Below are 21,830 nucleotides of genomic sequence, written 5' to 3'. Positions count from 1 at the left end.
ATTTCCTGTTAAATGGGTTATGTATCGGATTTAGTCATCTCTCTGCTTCTTTCCATTTAAATATTGGATGCTCATGTAAACATGCTTTTTGTAAGGTAAATACATTTAACAAATAAAAAGAGATCTCAATCTTAAACTCGGCACTCTATCAACCAAAATAGCGCAAACAAATACAAATAACATTGCTGATATTAAAAATATTTGATAGACTGATGCATCCTAAGCGATAACTGATTCATTTCCACTTTTCAAACGTGTGGTTAATGTTTGTGTAATCTGTTAACTGTTTGTTTTCGATGCTTATTAATTGAAATATTAATTTGCTGTTCATAGCTGGTTTCTGTCCACCCTAACGCGTTCCATGAGCATGTTCAAAATATTCTTGTGACGAGAAAAAAAAAAAAACATTAAGATTGTTGGCAATTGTCGGCAAACATCTGGAGAATGTTTGGGGAATATTTGACGAACCATGACGTGTGAACAATGAACGTGCGTTTGATACCAAAAATTCGCCCCTCAGTGGGATACAGACTTAATTGTTAAAATAATTGCTGCTATGGTGCGACCCAATTTTCCGTATGTCGCTGACATTAATCGCCATCCTGCCTACGCGCGGTGAAAATTCAAGCCAAATCAGGGCTGATTGTTTGCATGAAACCAAATCCATGCCTTGATTTTTCACCTTAGACCTCAAATATTTCAAAATACACATTGTTCCTTTTTTATTTGATGACTCAAGGATGTTGCAACGTCTTTCACGTATAAGTTGATGTTAGTCACATAACCTTTGCCTTTAAAAACAGCTGAGTGATTCCATCTATTTGGTTGTTGATGGTCCTTGACATGTTTGAAGGATGCGACACTGTAATCCATCTGTCACTTTGACAAGGCTGGGGGGACTGCGTAACCCTGCAATGGTTAACATAAAGGTAGCTAATATGACATGGCATGACATGATTCATATAGACTACTACCACACTGCCGTGCTCATATGATATGAAAGGAGTCAAAGGGTGATTTACAGTGTTGTGTGCAGACAGGCTAATGTCTAGTAAGGCGGAAAACACAGTAATGCTCATGGATGAAGCTGGCATGCTCTGAGGCTCTTCGTCACCATCGCACGCTTCGCTGTCATTGCACACATGCACGAATACCGGCCTTACACAAGGGCTACCTATAAGCGCGAATCCAAAGGATAAGGAGCTAGAGGAAATGAAAGGAAAATAAGAGAAGTGTACACATCTAACTTTGATCCACCTTCTGATTTGGACAGGCAGCTGAGTGTTGGAGTGGAAAAGTCTAGAGGGTGGATTTCAGTTTGAGGCGGAAGGCCTCTGTGCTCATGCCCTCCATCAAGACCTTGACTGTAATACCCCCGGCAGCTAAGCCAGCATTATATAATGCACATAAGAGTGTCTATTGTGAAAACAGAAGAGGCTTCTCTTGATGGCTTAGGGCGCAAAGTAAAGTCAACGAAAAAAAAAAAATCAATTACGGAACTCATTATTCTGAAATGTGGCAACACAAGACAAAAAAATAAGACTCTGGAACAGTTTGTCCAAAAATCTTAAGCTTATTAAAATTTGTATAGATGTAGACGTTTTGACAGCACAATATTAAACTGTGGCCGACCAAAGGGCATTACTGCTCTCACTTTGCAGCAAAAGACACAGTACTCATAAGGCTGGCACAAAGTGTACAAGTCCATGACTGTTCAAGTCATTTGCCTCCTCACGGCAAATTGCACTCACTGCCTAAAAAGATGTGGTCATCAACATCACCAAACAGTCTTTGATTGAACAATCCTGGTTGGTGGCATCGTCGCAGTAATCTTCTGACTTGCATTAGGTGCTTTTAGGCTTTTTGGAATCCAGAGGTTTCCTTGAGGGGACAAATGAGGCAAGTGGAACATTAGGAAAGCAAGTTAAAATGGCTCCCATTTGGAATCGTGCTTGATGTAAGCCGTGCTCGCTTCACAGCTTCAACGTGCAACACTGACATACCCGAGGGGAATGACGCTGTTTCATATGAATTGTGCTAAAGTTGAGCTAATAGTGCATGCAGAAAATATAAAATGAGTATTTGGAATAATGAATCTGCAGGGTTTTGAAAACTATATTAGATGGTTCTAAATGAAAATGGCAACGATTAAGGCGATTAAAAGTACTTCAAGAATGTTAATCTTCTGAATAATTTGTGTAGAATTCACAGGTTCTGTTTGTGAGACTTTTCTCAGAGTACTCCAATTTTGGCAGAAACATGCCAACCATCCATCCAATCATCCATTTTCCGTCGTACTTACCCTCATTAGGGTCATGGGTTAATGGAGCCCTGCAGCTAACTTCGGGCGAGAGGCGGGTTGCACCCTAGACTGGCCGCCAATCAATCAGCGGACACATGTAGACAAACAAGCATTCACATGTGAATTCACATCGATGGGTAAGAAAACCCACGCAAGCACGGGGATCGCATGCAAGCTGTGAGGCAGTAGTGCAAACCACAATTACACCACGCCACTTCCCCAAACATGCTTGTTAAGGTGAATTTAAGGCTCTAAATCAGGCGTCTCAAACTCAATTTATGTGGGCCTCAAATCTATTTTCGCTGTTTTTAACTGTCCATATGTGTGAATGTCACGATTAATGGTTGTTTGTCGATTGGTGCTAGTGATTGACTGGCAACGAGTTGATGGATGGATGGGATTGGGGCTGCGCCCTATCGAATATTTTCTTGATTGTTCCATTGATGAATCAAATAATCAAAAAAAATTTTAATTTGCATAAACGTGTCCAGTATAACCGTTGTTTTCCCAATAACTGTTTATAAACCAATTCTTTTTATGTATTGTTGTGGTATATGTCTTATTTTGATTAAAAGGTTAATCAGCGTGCATACATGAAGGACTGCAGAAATCGGAGAATCATGACAGGAGTAAAATGTGTGTCGTGTGTGTATATAGTACATAATATACAATACAATTTCGACACGAGCCAGTCCTGCAGCTAAATTTCTCTTATGCTACTTTGTTCCTGCTAGATATTCTTCATGCATCCGCAGTTCTTTCCAACTGGATGTTTCCCCTGTAGCACCATCTTTCTGCTTCCAGCATCTTGCTCCATGCTAGTCATCCCGCCTGTACCTCCCTCCTTACGCGTTTTTGTGCAGCCTTACTGGCTCTACTGTGACAGCGCAGTGGGTGGGAAACACTGCCAGGCCGGGAAAAGCCCTGCATAATCCACTTTGCACCACAACTCAAATATGGTGTCACTAAGCTTGGAGGTCTCAAAGTGTGTATGCACACACACGCACACACACACACTAATACATTGAATACAAATATTATACACTGTACACAGATGCAAATGCGCAAAATTTGAAAAGAAAAAAAAAATCACGTTGCATAATAATTGTACTGCTTCACTGTTAAGTTGGAAAGAAATTCAAGGGAGACATTGTTCACTTTAGAGTTAAAACCTTGCTGAGATGGGGTTCACTTCCAAGTTTTAAAAAAAGCAAAAGAGGAATACTGGAGCCTTTCAAAGTCAAATATAGTGCACTGCAAAAACAGTGTCACATATTTCCGTCATGGAGCAGCAAACATCTGGAAACCACCAACATTCATCAGTGACGATGATTGCATTCGATCCTCAGAGAGCGCATTCATCTTAATCAACCAAATACATCAGCACCAACACTCAATCCAGTGGCGTTGTGCTCCATTAACACCAAAATATACATATACTGTACCCTAATCCCATCATGAGGAGGGTCAAACTGAGATCAAGAGAGTTCTAAGGCATGATGGCGTACAAACTTAGTCAAGGCCAAACCATGTGCTAGCCCAGGCAAACACAAGTTATTTTTCTGCTTGGGTGGTTGTGGCACTTCATCTATGTAGCTTGATGTATTTGACTACAGAGCCAGAGCTGCAATATGTCTTTATTACTTTAAATAACTTAAAGTTTAGAAATGACCTTTTAAAAACAAAGTCAAATTTTGAGTCAAAATTTAAGAATCGTTGTTGAGAATAGTCTTTCTAAATTCATCAAGAGCATTACACAAACACAATATATTTTTCACAATACCATTTTTTGGGCTAGTAGGGCTGCATGGAGCATATTATTGCAAAGAATTTTGGGGGGTTGAGTTCCTCTTTGCTGGTTTATGCTTTTACTGTTCTGATTTTGATTATGTGTTTTTTTAATTTTGTATGTTGTGTGGACAAAAAGACTCCTGTGCAAACAACACACACATTCTCTGTTCTCGATGGGGTGTATTCTCACATAGGACCATGCACATCATAACTTGATGTGTGACAAAAATATGGACAAAATAATTGCACATGTCTGTTTCTTTTTTTTTTTAACCAATGAATTTTCAAATACATGTAGAAAAAAATCCACCAAAAATATCCACAAATAGTACTGACTGGCTCTCTTTTCATAGAAATTCCCATTCAAAACCAACACCAAATGTAAGAACTTGTTTTGTGCATGTAATTCAAATCCCTAAATTAATCGGCTGACTCACTCACCTGTGTGAAAACTGCCAGTATAGGGCAGTAAAGCTGGACCTTAATATGGGGAGAGATTTGTCTCAAAATTATTTGTACAAATACATCCGCGATTTTCACAGTTTTTCCCATCCACAAATACATTTGCCATTTTTATGTTTTTCAGTTCTATATATATATCTGTGCAATTTTCAAGTTTTTAGTAAGTGTTGTTTGTGCATTTATCATGACTTATCATTTGTAAATATTCAATTCTGCGTGTGAATTGTCAAATGTGTGTTTGTGGTTCAGCAGACACCTGCATTTATTTTTGACACAAACGTCAAGATATTCACACACACACACACGGGTCTCGGATATTCACGTGTGGAAAGGCCATCATTTTCTGAGGCCGGTGTGAGGGAATATCTTGAAATGGCGTGACGTTTGTGTCAAAAATAAATGTGCGTGATCCACAAACGCACATTCAACAATTCACACAGAACTGAATATTTACAAATGCTAAGTCATGATAAATGCGCAAACAATTTTATAAAACACATGAAAATTGTGCATTTCTTTGTGGATCCGAAAAACACCTGAACATTTGCGTGAATAGTTCTGAGACACTCTGTGAGTCTATCACAAAAGCCACTTGTCTAGTTAAGCAACAGCATTTGGAACACTATTAAGCCTTGAATTTATCCATGTTTTTGTTAGGACACAAATGCGCTTCAAACTGTCAACACTTTTGGGGAAAAAAAACTTTTTGGAGATGGATGTTGAAGAGGCCATGCATGACACGCTCTTCTTCACAATTACAGCCTCAGGTTTGGAGGCGCTGGTGAGCAATGTCTTCCAACCTGTGGTAAACACCGGTTTTACATCTTTCAATAGCTCATCAACTGTTAACATTTTTATTTAAAAAAAAAATAATCGAGGGCCATTGTGAGTGTGGGGAAGATATTCTGATCTAGTTGGAACCTAGTAGGAGCAATGAGGCGTGAGTAACAACAGGAACAAGTTAAAGTATTACAACTACCAAAACTGCAACAGGGGATACTGACTAAAATGACTAAAATAGCAATTTACTTCACAATTAAAAAAAAAACAAAAAAAAAAACAAGTCCTCAATCTGTCATTTATGCATCAAACTTATAAAACTTTGTCAAAGTTTCCATATTTTTGACCAGAAAAGCGGTTTCAAAGCATCTCCCCCCCGTGTGCTTTCACACTGAATGATGGCATTTCCGATACGACTGTTCTCGCATCATCAAAGTGACAAGGATATTTGCTAAAGTTGGCCCTGAACAATGAGGGCCCTTTCTCGGAGAAATAAGGAGCAGCATCAGTCTCTGCCAGGCATGGCCCACTTCCAGTCTCTTTTGACGTGCCGCACAGCGACTGCGCACGGTCAGATTGACAGATTACACAAGGTGAGTTAAACAATTACTGAGCAATTTGTAGCTCAATGCATCAAATTTTGCGAGTCTCCCAACCTGCAACCACTTAGGGTGCAACAACGTTTGAAGAAGAAAGTTCAACAAAGGTGTGAATGAAATTACTCGCTGTTAGGAATTGGAAAGGAGTACAGGGTCCATTTTTTTTTTTTTTTTTTACTGCCGATTTATGTAGTCTTTTGGCGAATTAAAAATGAATGTATTGTGCAATACAAAAAGGAAACAATCCTAAGCCTTGACAAAAAGACAAAATACACACACATTATTGGTATGATCCATCTAGAGCAGGCGTAGGCAAACTACGGCCCGGGGGCCACATACGGCCTATTAAACGTTTTAATCGGGCCCGCCAAAAAATTAAATGAATTAACCTTGTTAATATTTTATTCTCTAAATACTGTGGTTTTCAAAGACATGTATATTGTTGTAATGGTTTTTTCACTTTCATTTCAAATTAAATGTTTGTTTTTTTTGTTTTCTCCGTTGAGGTGAGGTTACCAAAACACTCCATCCAACTGGTCCTGGTCCGGCCTCTCTGTCAAATTTTAGAACCCATTGTGGCCTGCCAATAAAAAAGTTTGCCCACACCTGATCTAGAACCAACATATAATGTTGTGATGTTTTTAAATCCGTTTCAGAAATGTGTGGGCTCATTTTAGCTGTAATTATTATCACAGGACGTTTTACTGTACCAAGTCAAGTGACAAAGAGGGGGGTCATATTCTCAGCGCAAAGACAAGAAATTTCAGCATCAAGACATTTTAAATATGGAATGAGAAATCATCAATCACATCTCTATGGTGACGCACAACCCAGCAAGCGTCTGTTCAGTCTGCTGCGATGGCATCACACTGACCGCAACGGATTGTTTTTGTTTGTATTATGGTCGAGGGTTCGAATCTATTTGAATAATCTGGCTTCATCCCGCATTTAAAAAACATAGATATATAGGTAAATAAAGACTCCAAAATTTCCACAGGTGGCTAAACAGGGATCGACCCCTGCTCACCCGCAACGCTACGGAACACGAGCGGTCTAGAAAATGGATGCCTGTGTAGCTGTTTGGTAGATTTTATTTTTACATTGTCATCATTTGCCATTATGTCTAACATCAAGTGCTTCTGTTCCTCCCAGAAAAACAATGAATCATGCTTTTGTCTTCTCTTACTGCATAATTGTTCCTCCTCAGATTCTGTTCTGCTCTTGTCAAACTGTTACAGGACAGCACTATGTTGTTTTGGTCTAGTTGGGCTGATCCACATTAAAAATGTAAACAAAAAATATAACCCTGGTTATTTTCTGGTATTTTCAGAACAGCAATTTTGAAGATGTTTGAGTGAACATTAGCTTTGCAGTTGCTAGCTTGCGCTTCCTTGTTTCATAGATGCCGACAAAGGCACGGAAAAATATACACTGCCATAAAGACATAAAGTCATGCAGACACGCAGACGTAAGAACCATGCGCCCATTACACACAACCAGTGACTGTACCTTTTCTGCCTGGAGGCGTTACTGTCTTGTGTGCTTTGCACCTTTCTTTGGTGTTTATGCTGCCGAGTTTTCATGTCCACGAGTGGCTTCGTTTAAAAGCAGCCCGTATTTACAAGCAGCTGGGTATGATGTCATCCCTGGCCTGGAGGAAAACATCCCCTTGTAGCAAAATCCCATTTTCATGGCATTAGTCATATTCTTTAATTACTCGAGTGCCCTCGGTTCTAAATGAGCAATTACATCAAAACATTGTTGCGTTTAGCTGGAGTGCTGGCACAATCTGTCAATAGGAGCCCTCCAAATTCACTGTGTTTGCGTCGTTCTTTTGTTGACTGCAACAGACCACTCAGAAGCATGCGCCTTTTGCAAATCAGATGTCATGGGCGAAGACGTCGAACAAAGGCCTCAGCCTTCATAGAAAGTTAGACCTTGGTGGGGAGTGAGGGGCGAGGGTGGGTGCATGGCTCAGTGACTTCACAGTCATGTTGTTGATTGCCAGTATTGTCTGCAAAGCATTCCGCGGGAACTGCACTACTCGTGGGTACTACACACAGACCTATTATCCTTGGCGGCAGAAAAGAGATAAAAAAAGAATGAAATAATGGCAAGTGAGCTGCTACCTTGGGGCTGAGTAACACACAGCCAAGAGGGAGACTGGTTTCCCTCTGATTGGATATGATTACGTAATAGTCGTGCCCTTGTTGTGCGCCGGTCACCCGTCACAAGTCATCTCTGTGTGTGCTCGTTTTATTGTGTTAGGATGAACTGTGTGTTCTAGCATGTGTATGTTTTGCTTAACTTCACCATGACTGTCTTCTTTTTTTTTACCTCACTTTTTCTTTTTAGTAAGCTTTTGCACACAAGGCCACAACATTAAAATTGTTCATTTCCATATAATGCAATATGAAAAATTCAGGCTTTTCGAATTGTGATTTGCTTGACCCGACGAGATTCATGTAACACTTTGACAAAATCAGACAGGCTTCATGTTGAATACTAAAAATAAAAAAAAATAAAAAAAATCCAAACTTATTCAACAGATAAACGTTGACTAAAGCATTTCAAAAATCAATATGCACACTACCGGTATGAAGACTGCTGTCCTGTTGGTGAATTTCTCGAAAATTCATGCTGCGCTGTGTATGAACATATTCTAACATGCTGGCATATTTTCATTGTTAATAAATTCAAATTTGCAATAATTTGAAATGTCTAATTAATATAAGCTATAAGACATCAACAGCAACACCCTCTCAAGGCTTGAAATAAGCAGATTTTTATCATTCAAAATGCACATTTTGCGCCTCAATTGAACACATTTAAAAAGCATTGCTGCACACATCCGTTTATGTGGCAAAACGGAGAGCTGCCAAATGTTACGGAAATCACCAAATGCATAAATTAAAATGCAACTTTATTATTATTTTATAACTAAGTAGTGGGAGTTCTTCTGAACAGTAGCAGGATGGAAAGGAAGTTGTTTTCACTGGGATGCGACAGGACACGACTGAAAATCCACTCCCGTCACCCTGTAATTAGTTGTTGCACCTCCTAGCTGCCTTCTTCATCAATACACAAACCGCTAATCACACTTTGGTATGTCAGACGGCCGGAAGACATCACTGTGGTTTCGGACCAAGGTAAACACAACAAACATGAAACATGGAAAATTAATTATTATTATTTTTTTTTTAAAAGGGCAGAAGATTGCTGTCCATCCGGTGAAATATATTGAGCAAAAATATACTGTAGTTTATCCAGATTAACAATTTCTTTCACTCGGATATTCAAACACTGAAATGTTCGTTATTGCAGCCTTATATTCAACTCACTTGTGATATTGTCATGTTTTTATTGCTTATAAAAAAACCCTTGCTTCAGATCCCTGGGATTACTGGCAAAAAATTGGTGTTGGATGGCAGGTTGTGACAAGGACCCAGATGCAGAAAAGTAACAGCAGATTTGATGAGGGGTTATTTATTTGTGGGAAATGTTGCACGTTCCTTGGCAGTAGCGAGTATGTCCAGGTCGAGGCCTGTGGGGACTCGGGGAACAAGACTGAGGTTAGGTTGGTGGCAAACAATGGCAGGTAGCAGGCCGCAGCTGGTGAAGACAAGCAGGCAGGATTAATATCACTATCTCCAAAGTTATTGAAAAATTCCAGACAAAACTAACTCGATGTCCAATGTAGAAGTTGTGGCATCCAAAGCCATCTTAAAAAGGGAAGCTGCTTATTAACTGATGAGCTGCAGCTGCTGAGTCACACCACTAACCTGCAAAGAGAAACACACAAACATGCACAAACTAGCATGGGGGCGGGGCTTAGGAAGCAGAGGCAGTTAGACCTGACAAAATTGCTTCTCCAAAATTTGAAAGTTGCACCTGAAATTAAGTCAAACACAATCTCAGTATGCCGTATGTTGTACTATCACAATAATAGCCCTTCATCCATTTTCTAGACCACTTGTCCTCATTAGTGTCGCGGGTCAGCTGAAGCCTCTGTCATCTTTTTTTTCTGACGGGAGGCAGGCTTACATCTTGGACTGGTTGCCACTCAATCGCAGGGCAAACACAAACATACAACTCACGATTACTTTTACAGGATTTACAATGAGAAAATTCAGAAGTCCAACTGTTGCTGTTTCATTATTTTCTTTTTTCATTAGCTACTTATTAGATTCATAAACTCTGCATGGTTCCGAAACAGTCCGTTTGGGGACTTTATTTTATGAGGATACAAAAATTGCATTATTTCTAGTTACAACACAGTCTAATTTTATGTCCAAATGTTTATTTCTGCAATTAAACACATAAATGGTAGCAATCATTTGGAATGTAATGGCGGTCTTCACGCTTATTTTAAGACTGGCAAGACTTCTCTCATCTAATTATGAAGATATATGGCACATTAGCAGCTAAATGCTCCCTGGTGTCCATAAATAACCAGCATTGCACTTTAGTTATTGGGAGATACCATTTAGTCAGTTTATTCATGCACTTTATTGGAATTAGTGTGTTGGTGCATCCATGATCATGAAAGCATGCTTGCAAGCAAAACCACTTAAAAATTTTGTCTTTGGAATGTGGGAGGAAACCGGAGTACCTGGAGAAAACCCCACGCCAGCACGGGGACAACATGAAAAGCCCACACAGCAAGGCCAGGGCTGAGTTCAAACGCACGACCTCTGCACTGTGAGGCGGACGTGCTAACCAGTCGAGCAACAAAAACATTTATTGGAATTTTAAAAACTTTCTGGATCTTGTAGTAAGTTATGAAATATGTTGTTACTATGACATGGACTTGCATCAATTTTTACTTGTAACATTTCACGGCTATACTCAGTTCGTTGTCATTAATGGAAACATGAATAAACATATTTTTCACAGGAAATTGGCCAAGTTAAAACAGTACAATGAACACAATAATTACACGAATTTTGTCTGTTCATTAATAGCGACTCGGGACAGCGAAGCTTCACACGTCACCAATGACCTCATTCCCCATAATGAATCAAGCGTCAAACACGCTTCAGGAATTCCATCCTGGATTGTTCGATACACGCAGTTGTCATATCGCCGTCACAAACTATCGCTACTATATCAAAATATTGTCATCTTGATATCATATTCTGTAGGATGTTAATGACGTTAGCAAATTCTTACAATTCTTAATATTTGCTGCTATGCACGTTTTAAATTTAAATAAAGCATGTTGGTTATCTAAAAAAACAAAAAAAAACTGTTGGTCACAATGTGTTATTTTCTATTCTCTATTCATAATTGGTCTGTAACCAAGCAAAAATGTAAACAGAATGTTTTATTTTGATCTGAATGCTTGGTTATTTGATAGAATTTTCAGTAGGGTAACCAAATGCCAAAATATTCGGTAGCTGTCTCCCTATTAGAATAACATTCTGCTGATGCTAAGCTTTTTCACTTTTGAAGAGGTAGTATGTTAAAATGCATGAAACGTGATCCTGCGTTTGCGCAACAATTGACGAATTAGCTGAACACGTTCTCTGCAAGACAGCCTATCAATAATAAGCAAGTGTCGTAATTTCGGACTTTTAACAGATGTATACAAACCATTTATTTGCATGAATGTACTAGTAGTTTATTCACTACTCGCATGGCTTCTATTCGTCCCGGTTTCTTCATTTTAGCTGACATGTGCGTGTATACTTGACTACTTCTTGCCCTTGTGGCTGACATACAACTAAAGCATTACACGCTTGTGGTTACATCAGACCAAACTGGTCACCAGAGAGTCAAAAACAAACTATTCATAGTCCCCTTTGCCATAATGACGTTATTTTTCTTGCGGGATCCCCTGTTTGCTTTTCCCACCGTTATTCATACCGTTGGTCTTACGACACAGATGCCGAAAAATATTTAAAGCTGCCATGAAGTAGAACAAGAAGTTATGACACACCATGTAAGCCTTCCCTCTTGCTATGATTCCCTCTATGATCACCCGCTCAGATACATATGGTAGCCATCTGGCCTGGCACAGCAGAAATGAGCCCAGTATTCCATGTATCCATCTAGCGTAACAACATGAAGTCTTTCGAGTCTGTATTTGCCATTCACCTTTTCCGCTTGTTTGTCCCTTTTTTCGCTTGTCTTAATGCATCAAATAACATAGTTGACCTTTCCTGTTCATATTCGCATTTGCCAAGTCAAGGGCTCAATCCACTGCGTCTGTATGTTAAGGCACATCCATTGTGAGTTGAGAACAGCAGAACATTTGACGATGTGTACGTCTCAATGAGTCCCTCCAAAATAGATTTTAAGAGCAGGGTTGGAGCCACAGCGAGGTCGCCGTTCCTGCTCTACTGCTCCAGTCAACCCTGAGACGGTGCAGAGTGCACCCAAATGCACAAAGCTTGACACCCTCCCCCAGGGATCGCAGTCAGTGCCCAAAAAATATAGTATTGATGTACAAATTGCATGGCTCATTTCATACAAAGCAGTGCAGATTTTCACACTTGTATAAAAAGAGGTAATTGAACTGCTCGTGTTGGAATGTGCACATAAGCTGTTCTGTATGGTTGCCTCTGTTGTCACAGAGACATTGAGTGACGTCTTAATGGCAGCTTCTGCACATTATTTATTCTTCAGTAACGATGTCTTGCCAGGAGCAACTTTTCAGCCTCATCTCGTCCCCCCCGCCCCCTCCCATTCTCTTCATAGGCATTGTAATAGCACTTTTGAACATTGTATTGTGAACGTTTTGCTTTCTTAATATTAGATCATTTGTACTGTTTCCTCAAAATACAATACACTAATATTCCTGATGAATATGAAACATTCTCATGTTCGTGTGTTTGTGCCTGCATGTACTGCTTGTGTTTGTGTTTTTCCAGTCCTCTCAGTGAGCATCTGGGGGCAAAGTCATTGTCGGCGCACCTGCTTCCTATTATCTGCTGAGTATTAAGAATCATCTGAAGCCTCTGGAAAGCTTTGGATCAATACTCATTGCTAGCCACCATTGTTTCGCTATCTTTCGCTCGCTGTGTTACTAAGTTTGTAATTTAACTTGCCAGCGTACTTACCATTTGTTTGACCGTCCCATTGAATGGAATACGAAAAAGTCCCCTTGACTAGAAATTGTGTGCCTGTGTTACTCATCACTAAAATATTTAAAAAGAAGAGGAAAAGTAATTTTATGGTTTGGAGTATGGATGGGTATACGAAATTTGAATGATTGAAAATGGGCAATGTGAACTACTGTATATAGTTGTTTTAATTTTTACGACTATAATGGTATGTGAGAATATGTTCTGAACTCCTATTTCTGTGCAAAAGTTTTAATGGGTAAATGCCATCTACAGCAAATGTGACATAAAAAGCCGAGGTCTACAATCATGTAGCTTAGTTTCTAAATGCTGACTTGTCATTCTTTGACATGAATTAGCATGCACACTGTGGACATATAGACATAGAAAGTATGAAATGGCCTTTAGATGATATTTGTTGAAATATTTGTTGCTTAATGGGGCTATGTAATTAAGGATGCACGTAAAAAAAATTGGGTGGTTCTCAGATGAGCTAGGTCATTGTTTGGTGCTCATTTTTTTTTTCCTGACCCACGATCTCGTGAATGAACATAACGATTTACAGCACATTTGGAAAGAGAAGGGCCCGCGGCTCACATCCACAGTCTTTGCAGCCTTTAGAAAGTCAAACTAATACATCAACTGCTTTTATTCCTACGTGTATGAGTTTTAGCACTGCGAGCGAACTAGCTTCAATGTTGTCAACGTAAATAAATTCGCTGTGTGACTTCTCAGACCATTCTTGCAACTAATTAAAAAAATTAATAGTGAAAAACGCCAACTCAGGTCCTCAAATTTGCAACAATCTTGTTTTCTGCACAGTGGAGCGAAAGAGAGGAATTTGCCCTGTAATTGGGGTGAACGTCAGCATGCTTTAAAATGTAGACACCGTCTTGTTTTTGCATGAATGTTGATTAAATAGTGATATCATGTTAAAATGCGGAGATAAGGCATTTTAATTTGACTGATAATTGTTCTCATCAGATTTAATTGAAAACTTTTTCAGTTTTTCCAAAAGGCAGCTTCTAAAAATGAATTGCTCACCCATTATTTGTGATATGAGAACGTTGTCTTGGACAGCGTTCCGGTGCCCCAATTTTTTTTTTTTGCACCACTAGCCGCTTTCAAGTAAAGGTCGGATTTTGATGGTTCGTCAAGCCATGGCACAACTTGACGGAGACAGAGGCCATTTAATATGGCATGCACATGACTATAGTGTTTATACGCACCTGCGCACCACTTGTTTTCCCCTTGGTTATAACACAGCCACATAGATGCCTATCATTGCATAGCATTACTCTTAAGATATAATCTGCTAGCTTCAAATTAATGCTAACATAGACTGAGGCAAAGCTATATGGTTGTTTTAAATGCACAATTCCTCTTTGACTTTAGTTTTTTTAAGAATATTTACTAATTCTGACATTCAGCAATACTATCAGATTTTTGCTCACAGGTTGAAGCTAAAAATAAAATCAACTAAAAAAATGTCATGTCCTCCATTCATTCATTCATGCAATTTATATATTCTTCTTAATTTATACTCTGTTGTATATTTTGTGCTGCACACAAAGAACCTGATCACAACACTTGCAGTGCTTTCTCAAGGGCACTCAGACAAGCATCTCTCCATCATCTAGTTGCCTTTTTATGTCCACAGCAGGACTAAAAATATGACTTGTAAGCTCAAGTTCTTACAGATGAGCTCCAGCCGTATAAGAGTGGAAAAAAGTTGCATCTTTTGTTGTATCTCACGAGTCCACATAATGAAAAGCCAGTGTCTAGTATCAGCACATTATGCAGCCCAAATCAAGTGTTACACAACATTTGCCTGATCATGGCTCCCCACTAACGTTTTTGTACCACTTCACATGAGACACAGAGTGACTGGTGCATGGCCGGTGACTATCAGGACTTAAGATACTGACAACATATCATATGGTGCAAATGCACGCAGACATTGGCTGGCTGGCATGTAAGCGCTCCTTCAGTGAGTCCCTGAGGGCACACAGTGCTGTGCATTAGGAGAGCCACTGAGTCACCTTGCCTCAGTCTTCCCTAAGAGCATTCAGCAATTCACTGTCAGTTCTGCTCTCATTATTATGCCCCACAACTAGGCTAAGGAGCTGAAGAGCTAAATGCTGGACTTTTGCATTTATTTTTGCGCATTTACTCAGAAATGGCATGAATAATGACTTTTTTTAGATTGAATTGTGCCAAACCTGACAGTGTAACAATGATATAATTAGGGCTTCAACTCATGAATATTTAAGTACTCTATTAAGATGACAATTGTTACATTTTCTCTGCCTTTTACTAGATAAACGGGACATGATTTGAAATTGGCAGTGCAGAAAATGCACTAGGAACCAATGTTAATCGATTAATCAACATTTACTCTACCAAATTAATTGACAACTATTTTAATGTTCTACTAAACGTTTAGAGCCGTAATCGTTTAGTTGCCAATTAATTTGATCAATGATTGGATGCCTATAATATCCAATAGTTTCCTGTAACAGTCAATAACAGAGATGAAATCGTCAATGTTGTTTTGCACTGTACAGCAACATTGCATGGTTTTTCTGCTTTTTTTTTTTTTGTGTATCAAGCATTCCAAGCACGCGACAATATGGATCCTTGAGTAGGTTGTCTAGCTATTTCATCTTTAATGATGACATATAGAACTTTGACTTCAACTTATACGGTAGTTTACTTCATTTGGTTGACAAGTACATGCTATGAAATGCGAGCTGTATCCGAAATTCTTCCTTAGAGGAGACATTAAATTAGTTATGCCACACCTGTTTAATTTAACCATATTCCCCAACCCTTATCTTTGAGTCGCAGACCTTGCTCGTTTCCCTTTTCCCGATTTCCAAGAGAAAACATCATCCTTGAATCCAAATGTATTGATCTTTGGAGATCATTCCATAATACAGTGCCATACATGCTCCCACGGTTTTTGCACTGCACATAAAAGCATGCAGTGGTTTGCTACATATGCGTGAATGAAACACACCAAAAAAATTTTTTAAAAGAAAATAGCACTGTGGGTTGAAAATGCAGACTTTAATAACTAGTCAAGTCAAGTAGTTCAAGTTGAGTCTCACTCAAAGTGAAGTTCAGCTTTTCGCTATGCTAGTCGCAAGCCATGGCGACTAGAGACTTGAGTCAAGTCACGTGACTCAAGTCCCCTCTGTTAGTGCAAAACGCTCTCCGGGGCTTTTTCGTTAATTGGTTGTTTAATTTATCACTTGATGGGTGTCCAGGCACGCCATTTAAAAGTCAATCTTTCATGTGACCTCTTTAATAGATACTGATGGGCTGTTTTAATAAACATTGACAGAGAGATATCTCTTTCACCACTAGCATGACTGTAGAATAGGCCGACAATCTCTTCGGTGATGCTGGTCCACCTCTGATTTGTTTATTTTTAAAGCAAATGTTTCCACTGAGGGCAGCCTGGGGAGTTCGTGGTTTGCGTGTCTGCCTCACTGAGGTTCGGGTTTCCTGTGTGGAGTGTGGTTGTTTATCAATGTGTGCCCTGTTATTAGTTAGCACCTAGTCCAGGAATACACGTCCTCTTGCCAAAGTCAGCTGGGATCGTCTCCAGCTCACCTGCAACTCTAATTAGGACAAGCGCTGTATAAAATGAATGGATGTTACAGCTGAAATTAATCGTATTTGGAATACTGTCACTGCTATGAAACTTTGATTAACTGTACAGGCGACAACTTTCTTCACTGTCTTGTATGTACAATTCACCTCATACATTAATTTTTAACATTGTCCGTAAGCTTGAAATGAAAGCAAGGTCTCAACATAACAAACTCTTTATACTCGACCTTTTTATAACGTGACAAGCATTCAGTATACTAGCGTACTTGTCGAGCCGGCAGCTAGCGAGACAAGCTAATGACACAAACTAAATCTTCACCCAATGCTCCTTGACAAGTTGCACTAACTGATGAAGAGTATCCAAATCTTAATCCATTATTTACAAAAAAAATGGCCAACACTGTTGTTGCGAATGGTAAGTCTTTCAAGAAAATTGTTAGAAAATGCCAAAGTGAAAACCAAAAGACATACAGAAATAGTCCCTGGGAGGCTGATTGTTGTCACATTGTATATAACATTTAAGGCAAACTTCTGTATGGTATTCTCACAGCACCACTTTACGCCTCAGGTCATGTAGCTACTGTGCTAAATAAATATTTTAAGGGATCAACTGTGGATGGTCCGTTTATCAATATTGTGCTTGTGGATTTTGAATTAAACAGAAAAATCCACCCTTTTTCATCCATTTCTGGGGGCGGCCATTTTGTCACGAGCCGTCAACTGAAAATGACATCACAGTTGCTCAGGGCTCAGATAACCAGTCATAGCTCAACTTCAGAAAACAGGTAAGCCGTCATTGGTCGTTATCTAAGCCCTTCGCAACTGTGATATCATTTTCAGTTAACAGCAAGTGACAAAATGGCCACCCCCCTGAAATGGTGAAAAACTGGTTGATTTTGTTGCTTAATTCATATTTCCCAAACGCAATATTAATCAGAATGCCATGTTTGTACTAGCGAAGGCACAAAGATCATAGTATTTTTATTTTTTTTTTTTGAGTAGTACTGATGTTAATCCGGATCAAGTGCCCCTTTAAGAAGAATGTGGCAGTGAGGGGTAGGTGCAAGGTCATCCGGCCCCACTCTTTGTTTTAAATAGATGGATTTACTTGATATTTACAATTAAAAAAAAAAAAAGGAACATCAAAGGTTTGTTTTTTTTTAGTTACCGAAGAATTTACTTTACTTAGAATCTACTTTTGTTTGTCATTGATCTTTCGTACTTGGCTGGGATATTTGGGTGAACAATGTAGTTGTTCAAGACACCTGACACTTGCAGCAGATGGTGATGTCTCCTCTTCTTTGTCGCACATCGTCAGTGGGTGTCATCTCTCTGGTTTGATGCTCGCTGAGCAGCTGCTTTGTGCTTTGGATATGCTAAATACCAGGTTATTATCATTGAGCAGAATGTGCAGTACACCTTGGGGCATTTGTGGCAGAGTGGCATATTGAGAGAGGATAGTCTTAAATGGCTTTGGGTGGTCAATATGCCTCACCAGCAGTTAATACGAATCATTTTCTTACTGTTAATCCTGCCAGATCATATTTCTAAAACCAATGTGTACTCTACCAATGCACACCTAAAAACATGAATTAGGGAGTGTGCTTTATTTGGTCAATAAACTAGAAATATGTTTGAATTGTATTATCAATCATTTTTTTCCATCAAATGATTTCTTTTTGTTCGCAGAACATGATTTTGAGAGAGAGAGAGAGAGAGAGAGAGAGAGAGATTAAGATTAAGATTACAGGAATTCTTTCTGCTCCGAGTGCAAACATTTGAATTCTATGCACCCGGTCGGACTCTCGTTCTGTGTCCTCTGTCCCCAAAATGGGCGTCTCAGGGACGAAATGCCCATCTCTGCCAATATGATCTGCTACTGCTCATGGTCATGCCTTTGACCAGATGCTAGTTCACAAAAGAACGGAACAGGTACACTTTAGACTTGAAATCTTTTTGTCGGTGTAATTAATAAATGTACACTCAGACTGATTTAACCATAATTTACAGAACTTGGGGGGGGGGCTGTTTTAAATTAGCATGTTTGCTGTCGACTGAAAATGGCATCACAGTTGCTCAAGGCTCAGCTCATGAACAATCATGGCTCAGCAACAGAAAACAGGTGAACCGTGATTGGTCGTTACCTGAGCCCTAAGCAACTGTAAATGTCATTTTCAGTCGCCATAAGTGACAAAATGTCTGCCCCCTGAGATGGCTAAAAACAGGTGGAATTTGCTGCTTAACTCTTATTCCACAAATATAATATTAGTCAGAATGTCATGTTTGGACCTGTGAACATATTTCTATTATTGCTGATTTCTTTTTCCCATGTATGGAAACGTATAATCCACCTAGCGAACACTCAAACTCTGCCGTTTCTCTTTTTCTCACTCTTTCTCTCTCTTTCAGGTGTCCTCAGCCTACCTGAGGGTCTGACTCTGCAACAGCGAGCGGGAAAGAATGGCGAGGGTAACGCCTACAGCCAGTCTGAACTGCGCTCTGTTGAACAGTGCTTACTGGCCACACGAGTGGGCAGCATCTCTGAACTCAGTGAGTGATTGCTTGTGCATGTGCGCGTCTGTCGGGGTGCGTTTGTGCGCGTGCGTGTGCGTGTGCGTGTGTGTGTGTGCTGCATACACTGTAAAGTCACGGTGCCCTTGAGTAAGGCAATTAACTGTCTAACACCTCAAGTGGAGCTATTCAGTCGGTCAACAACGTCAGACGCTGAAATTCATGATCGACAGCTCAAGTCGAGGGTTGAGTTATCATCATTTTGGCAAAGCCCTGAAATCCAATCCATTTTTGGGAGTTTTTTAACATATTCTTCCTTTACAAAGATTTTTCTTCACACATTCAGAGAGGTTGTATGTCTCGATATGGTTATTATCGTGACTGTGGTTTGCAGGGCCATAGACCTGTGCTGCATCATTGAGAGGGCGGTCTAATATGTTGCCCCTCAGTAAAGTAACAAAAATATAAACCACATCACTACAAACATTAACTGCTACTGTTAAATCTCTGACCGTGTCACTATCCCGACTGCTCTAAATCTGCCAAACTACAGTTAGCAAATACAGCATTTTTGCATGCAACAGAGTTTAATACAAGTACTCTGTGCAATGCACTTAGGAATGATACAGTTATGCGCAAGCATTATAGATGACTAAGGTAGGTGATCCATGGTTGCCATGGCAATGGCAGAAATGCTACTCTTGTTAATGTGAGCCAGCAGAATGAATTCCAAGCAATGGTCTTTAAGTCCAATGTGCTCATCGTGTTGCTTTAAACGCTTCACATTTGAGTTGGCTGACATTACTGACTTATATGCTAATATGATGGTGGCAGCATTCAGCTATGCCCAGATATTGTCCCGCTACATTAGGAAATCTGTCACTATATAACCCTGGTGTGTGCGTGTGAATGTGCATATTACGCAGAAATGAATCATCAGAAGTTGCTATGTCATTAAGTAGAAGTCTTTTGAGCCACAGCTGATAATTAGAGCCCCTCTCTAAAGGATAACTGAAGTCTGTCTATTCACGATGCACTCATTATGTAAGCAATAACGAGCATCAGATTACTTTTTGACTGTTGGTCAGCAAGGCCTTGTATACTGGCCCAGACACTGTTAGAAGCATTGATTTATTTTTAAAGTGTAATTTGTTTTGTGTAGTTATTAATTAATTCATTTATTTCCAACAGTCTATCTTCAAATCTTCAAAATAATTCTTAAAGCATCTGTCCAGTCAAGATGGCTCATTTTTCACTAAGAAGATCAGTTTATGCATTGAAGTTAGACACTGAAATTAGTTTGTTCTCATTTTCTTTTTATCCATTCAATTTGGAGGAATTAGGAAAGATGATGCCTGCTGGCCACTGTCAATAAATCCAAACTATTGTGCAGAACGCTTTCATACTTTAACAGTTTGAAGTGGACAAGAGTAATAATGTACATTTGCATTGTGGTGGCAGAACTGACAAAGCGAGCAATATTACCAAATTTGCCTCCATGCTTGACATAGACGCTGGAACCGGAAAAAAATTCCAAGCCGCGCTCCAAAAGTGGGCGTGGCAATTTCTCGTAAATCTCATCGCAAAAATAAATTTATATCACTACAGAGTCTTTTAGGATGAGGGGGCATTTTAGTACTGATGTCCTTTTTACATGCAAACCTATTATATGAGTGCCAATGTCAAGCTCATCCAAGTGTCCCTTTACTTTTATTGCCCCTTTCTTGGCTGAATTGCTTCCAGTCTGTGTATGAGTATATTTGATATTTTTTTTTTCCCCTCTCACATTACACTTTCTATGCTGCCAAGTCAATTGAATCTGCTCAATCCATTCAGAATCAGCCGATGTGACTCAAACTATACGGAAGTGTTTCTTTAACAAATCAGCCTGTCTGGCCAACAATAACATCAGCATTTTTCAGTCAGTCAGTTGTTTCAGCCAAATTCAACAGGCAATTATAATAATTTCGGATTTTTCATTATATCAGTAGTTTTTTTTTAATTTTATTTTGACTTTTTTTTTTAATTCAATTAGTTCAATTTTTTAGATTGGGCTTTTTAGTGTTGATTATTCTTTAATGCTTCTTTAGTTTCGTTTTCAGCCATGGAAAAAAGGCTTTCTTCAATTGTCTGGCCCCACAAAACTAATATCAAGTACCAGTAACTGATGTAAAAGAAATCATGGCTAAATTACTAAATGGACAGCCCGCACAATCCAACACTGCCATACCTGAATAAATTATGAGCTTATTAATGTATATTTGTGTGTTATACACTACAAATGTGACAGATGTGCGAATGGCAGTTAAAAAATATATTTGTCGCTTTTTTTTTTTTTTTTTTTTACTTATTAAATTTAATTCTAGTAACCTGAGCGCAGGCCTACTTCGCAATCACGAGTACATTCTAAATGTTGTTGAGGTCAGGGCTCTGAACTTCTACATTACATTCATACATACTTTGTGTATCGGGTCACAATCCTGCTGGAACCGAAAAAAGAAATACAGTTCTTCTTTTTAAAAACGTGTCCATCCTCTGCATCCAAATTGGGCGTCGGTCCAGATCCATCCCTCCCCCTGAATGGGAATGCCCAGCTCTGTGAATCACCTCTTTTTTCCCATGTTGAAGAGAGTGCTTGGGACAAAACACAATAAATAAAAACAATGATTTTATTTGTTTGTCGTAATGGCATCAACG

General features: G+C 39.3%; 1 protein-coding gene across 3 annotated transcripts in view; it reads left to right on the top strand.

Annotated features, from left to right (window-relative positions):
* abtb3b (ankyrin repeat and BTB domain containing 3b) overlaps window positions 1–21,830 on the top strand; it is a 78,335-nt gene that overhangs the window by 32,050 nt on the left and 24,455 nt on the right. For 2 of the 3 annotated variants that reach the window (XM_088298611.1, XM_088298609.1), the window contains exon 2: window positions 19,032–19,173. In XM_088298611.1, coding sequence (XP_088154737.1) covers window positions 19,032–19,173 — 142 coding nt within the window. The remainder of the gene's footprint in view (window positions 1–19,031; window positions 19,174–21,830) is intronic. The other variant, XM_088298610.1, reaches the window with a different exon arrangement.

The sequence above is a fragment of the Idiotropiscis lumnitzeri genome, chromosome 6 (assembly GCF_059441095.1).
Source record: "Idiotropiscis lumnitzeri isolate Australia: NSW breed Sydney's pygmy pipehorse chromosome 6, RoL_Ilum_1.0, whole genome shotgun sequence".
Lineage (NCBI taxonomy): Eukaryota > Metazoa > Chordata > Actinopteri > Syngnathiformes > Syngnathidae > Idiotropiscis > Idiotropiscis lumnitzeri.
This window is presented reverse-complemented; position numbering and strand designations above follow the sequence as displayed.